Source organism: Asparagus officinalis, chromosome 6 (assembly GCF_001876935.1).
Source record: "Asparagus officinalis chromosome 6, Aspof.V1, whole genome shotgun sequence".
Taxonomy (NCBI): Eukaryota; Viridiplantae; Streptophyta; class Magnoliopsida; order Asparagales; family Asparagaceae; genus Asparagus; species Asparagus officinalis.
Window position 1 is genome coordinate 14,857,487 of NC_033799.1, and position 4,249 is coordinate 14,861,735.

A 4,249-nucleotide genomic window follows, 5' to 3' on the forward strand; every position below is an offset into this window, starting at 1 on the left:
TTGAGCGTCAAATCCAAACAGGGTTAGTTAAGGTAGTCCTTCCTAAGTTGCCCTTAACCATTTTCCCTTAACCCCTAACACCTAGAGTGTTTACATTTTATTTCTTCTATAGATCTTTTGTGTTTGTCGGGTTAAGGAGGGGATAAGTCTCCTTAACCACTCACTTATCTTGCTATCCAATGTTTTACCCAATGTTTTAAAAAGTCTCCGCCTAGTTCGCCTAGGTGTTTGCTTAGGCCTAGGCGGTGCAGATGTTGCCTGCTTAGAGTCTAGGCTTACCTAGGTTTTGAGAGTGCCTAGGGGAGTGTGGTATGCTTTCGTGGACTGGACCATTTAGGTCGTGGTCGTGATTTCCTCCATTGTAGCCTCCACATCCCCCAAACTCCTCCAATGTCCAACTATGAATACCTTCTCTATGCCCTTTGACCTTCAGCAAAACCTTCTCCACCGCCATTTAAACGAAGATAGAAATCCGCATAGGCACTAATCCGATGCCTAAACTAACATTGACATTTAATGTCAATTATTGTAACTATAAAGCAGAAAAGGAAAGTTGTCTAGCCCATGTCCAAACCGCCTATGCACTAGGCGTTGAGTCCTACGCGAAGGCCGCCAAGTGCTTTCTGCAACCTTGCCGCTAACAAATGACACATTGTTTGGCAACGGGTTAAATGACGAGTGCTGTTTGGCAACGAGTTAAATGAGGGATAAAGGATAAATGGATGTAGTATTTTTAATTTGTTGCCAAATATCATAATCATTAATTTTAATTTTTTAATTTTGATAACCCAACTGAGAATGGAATAAGTATGAGAGACATATTAGAAGCTCCTAATCGTTCGGTCACCCACGATGGATTATCATCATCATTAATAGATTCTTTAATAGGTTCTTTTCTTGTGTTTGGTTCACTTCTTAAAAGTAAGAAAGGAGATGAGATGAGATGAATTGTCACCATATTATTGGATGATGTGAGTGATTTTTTAAGAAATAAATTTCATGACTTGTTTTGAGGTTGTTTGGTTGGCTAAAAAAGGAAATCTATTATAAGAAATCTATTTTCTATAATAGGTTCTTTTTTGTGTTTGGTTCATTCTTAAAACTAAGAAAAGAGATGAGATGAGTTGTCATTATATTATTAGATGATGTGACTCATATTTAGTAAAACTCATTTCATGATTGTCTTCGAGGAAATTGATGAAAATTAAATTTTAATAAGATGAGATGAATTGTCATCATATTTTTGGATGATGTGACTCATTTTTAAAGATGAGATGAGATGAGATGGATGATATGACCCATTTTTTGTGTTTGGTTCATTCTTAAAAGTAAGAAAGAAGATGAGATAAAATGAGTTGTCATATGGGTGATTTTTAAGGATGGAAATGGATAGAAATTAACTTTTAATGATTTTCAGGGTCCTATTTTCTTTTCTTTGATTTTAGAAAACCAACCAAACAACTCCTAAATAAAAAATATTAATGATTAAGGGGTAAGAAAGTACACTCTCCACCGTCAATCTTCAATCTCCAGCTAAGAGAACCCGGAATCTATCAGCTAAGAAGATTTATGTTCTTATCTTTTGGCCATTTTGTAAGATACTAAGAAGATTTATGTTCTTATCTTTTGGCCATTACTCGTAAGATCATTAAAATAAATAAACCATTGTCAAAATTTTCATCACCACAAGAACCCAATCAAGTTATACCCATGAATCATCACAAACTTTGTAAGAGCCAAGGTAAACCCCAACATATCCCTCCAGTCAATCCCATCCAATGAAACCACATTCACAAGAGTCTCCATCAAAACGCAATAATATACAATATCGCCACCAAAACAATCTCCATATCTTTCATTTATATACATAAACATGTTCCATGACCTAAGAAGAAACTAAAGGGACCCATTCTCTACTATTCTTTTTACAAATTCAAGTCCCCTTGACTCATTTAAAAAAAAAACAATTTAGCATGCTCTTTTCTCCCATATTTACACATACAACCTTTTCTAATTACATGTTTCTTGATAAATAATACCTAAAGTCAAAAAAAAAGATAGGATTAATGTACAATAATCCTTAACATAAGTGTTAATAACTCTTCCCTCAAACTAACTCCCTCTCATGATAAGAACACTTAAGCCGTAGCAGAGATGCTGTGGGTCCGAAAACCCTCGACTCGGACCGGCGCGGGTTTGAACCCGAACTTGGTTCGGGCGCAACCTGTTGCCCGTTGACGTGGGGAAATCGGCGTGCCCGGACCTGATGATGAAAACGGGTCGGGTTTCTCCTCGGCAAAGCGGGCGTCATTCACGACCGGGTTAGCGGATCGGGTCGGAGGTGAACCGGCAAAAAAAGGGGGTGAAATTGCAACTTCTCCACCCTATAAACGGAAACTTTACATTAAACGCCTTTTGTAAACTCCTAATTTTTGAAAAAGAATTTGGAAGATGAAGATGGTACCTTTGTTAGAATAATATCAAGGAGTTCTGCACCAGCTTTATCATAATGATCAGATTTAGGACTGCAAAAGAAAAAGAATACCAAAAATAAGAAATAGATCCAAGTAAATTTATATATTGATACTTGAAAATCCTTAGCATCAGATGTTGACCTTTTATACCAGAACTATCTAAAAATAAAATTTGAAGAATTTTAACATACTTTACTCATGTAATAAATATTGTCAAATAAACGTTTCAGAATTTTTATAAATTCTCGGGGTTTTTTTATAAATTCTAAGTAGTTCATATGTGGTATTCATACTGAATAATATTAATAAAACGATGGTGATGACTACCTGGCTTGCCATCGGACGGATCTAAACGGGTCGGGAACGGCGAGCTGCCCGACCCGGCGAGGCTTGGGACAGTAAACAGGGATGGAGGAGCCTCTCATCTCCTCGCATGCAGCGAAAGCGTTCTGCTTCATCGCGAAATTATTCCGCTTAAAATATACCTGCAGAAATAAAAACAAATAAATAAGAAGTTCTATATATATTTCCTTCATCTCTAGTAGATCTGATGGATTTTGACGCTTGATCGAAAAAATAACACATGGGTAGTTTACGAAATCGAGCCTTTAATATATACACAACCAAAAAGCTATTTTTTGGGGTTTTTAAGGAACTTACAAGGCAAAGATATCAAAATAGTGAGTTTTCATAAAGAAAATATGAGAACTTTCATAAGAAAACGCATGAGATTGGGATTCAAGGTAAGAGAACTTATTGGGTGCAAAAAATTTAGGTTTTTTAAGAGATAGAAATAAAGAGGTGATCAGATCATAAAATCTAGAGAGAGAAAGAGAGAGATGATACCTCACGTGATTTTGGTAGAGAGAGAAATCAAAGGAGGAGAGACGAGAGGAAAGGAGGTGATTTATACAGAGAGATGTAAGATGAGAATGGCGGTGAACGAAGAGAAAGGCCGTGTGAGTAATTGAGATAGGAAGATACATGTAATAAATAGCTGGAAATTTTGAGGGTAAATTTTTTCTTTCTAATTTTTTGATAGAGGTTTTCTATAATAGTCCTTTAAACCTTTAGTAATTAGACATTCGTCCCTCTAATTTTTTGATAGAGGTTTTCTATAATAGTCCTTTAAACCTTTAGTAATTAGACATTGGTCCCTCAAATCTTCAAATCCTGTTGATATAAGAACTTTGGTTAGTTGGAGTTATAAATGAGAAGATATATTCCAAAAACTTCAACTACATACCAAAATTGACATTTAAGACCCTCACTTAACCTGTTAATTACTCTCCCCAACCTAAACCCGTCAATGAATCCCCCTAAAATTCAAACCCATTTCTCATTTTCACTTTCTTCTTCTCCAGCGACAGCCAAAAACACCATAACCCTAATAATCAATAGCTATTTCACAAAATTAGAGTGGGAAGTAAAGAGAGGGGAATAGTGCTTGAGTGGGGTTAATTCATCAATTGTAGATATTTTCATAACTTGCATGGTTAGGGTAAAGCCATTATGATTTAGTTTTTTTAATGCTAACCCTAATAGAATGACGTGTATAAACACTTATTAAAGATTTGAGGATTTGAGGTAGTAATATTAAAATATAAAGATTTGAGGAACTAATTTCAAATTACTAAAGATGTATGGGACTAATATGAAAAACCCTTTTCAATAATTATTTACAAAAAAAATCTAACAATTTGGAGTTTAGCAACTTTATACACCGGCTTTATTCGTTGCATATAATTACTGTACACACACACTAAACACTAAAA

At 35.3% G+C, this 4,249-nt stretch overlaps 1 protein-coding gene across 2 annotated transcripts; it reads right to left on the reverse strand.

Annotated features, from left to right (window-relative positions):
- LOC109846106 lies at positions 1,822 to 3,450 on the reverse strand. 2 transcript variants are annotated; one of them, XM_020415331.1, is made up of 4 exons: positions 3,321 to 3,450; positions 2,802 to 2,959; positions 2,465 to 2,525; positions 1,822 to 2,384 (listed from the first exon to the last, which is right to left on the reverse strand). In XM_020415331.1, exons 2-4 carry the CDS (start codon positions 2,930 to 2,932, stop codon positions 2,139 to 2,141), a joined length of 438 nt encoding a protein of 145 aa, XP_020270920.1. In that variant the 5' UTR covers positions 2,933 to 2,959; positions 3,321 to 3,450; the 3' UTR covers positions 1,822 to 2,138. The 2 variants fall into 2 exon arrangements, with proteins under 2 accessions (XP_020270920.1, XP_020270921.1); XM_020415332.1 differs by lacking the exon at positions 3,321 to 3,450 and adding an exon at positions 3,135 to 3,288.

Excerpts from the sequence above, each read along its gene's own strand:
- LOC109846106 (XM_020415331.1), bottom strand. The coding sequence starts at position 2,932 with ATGAAGCAGAACGCTTTCGCTGCATGCGAGGAGATGAGAGGCTCCTCC. Across the intron at positions 2,526-2,801 it reads TCCGTCCGATGGCAAGCCAG|TCCTAAATCTGATCATTATG; the intron begins GTAGTCATCACC and ends TTTCTTTTGCAG. Across the intron at positions 2,385-2,464 it reads TTGATATTATTCTAACAAAG|GGTGGAGAAGTTGCAATTTC; the intron begins GTACCATCTTCA and ends TTCCGTTTATAG.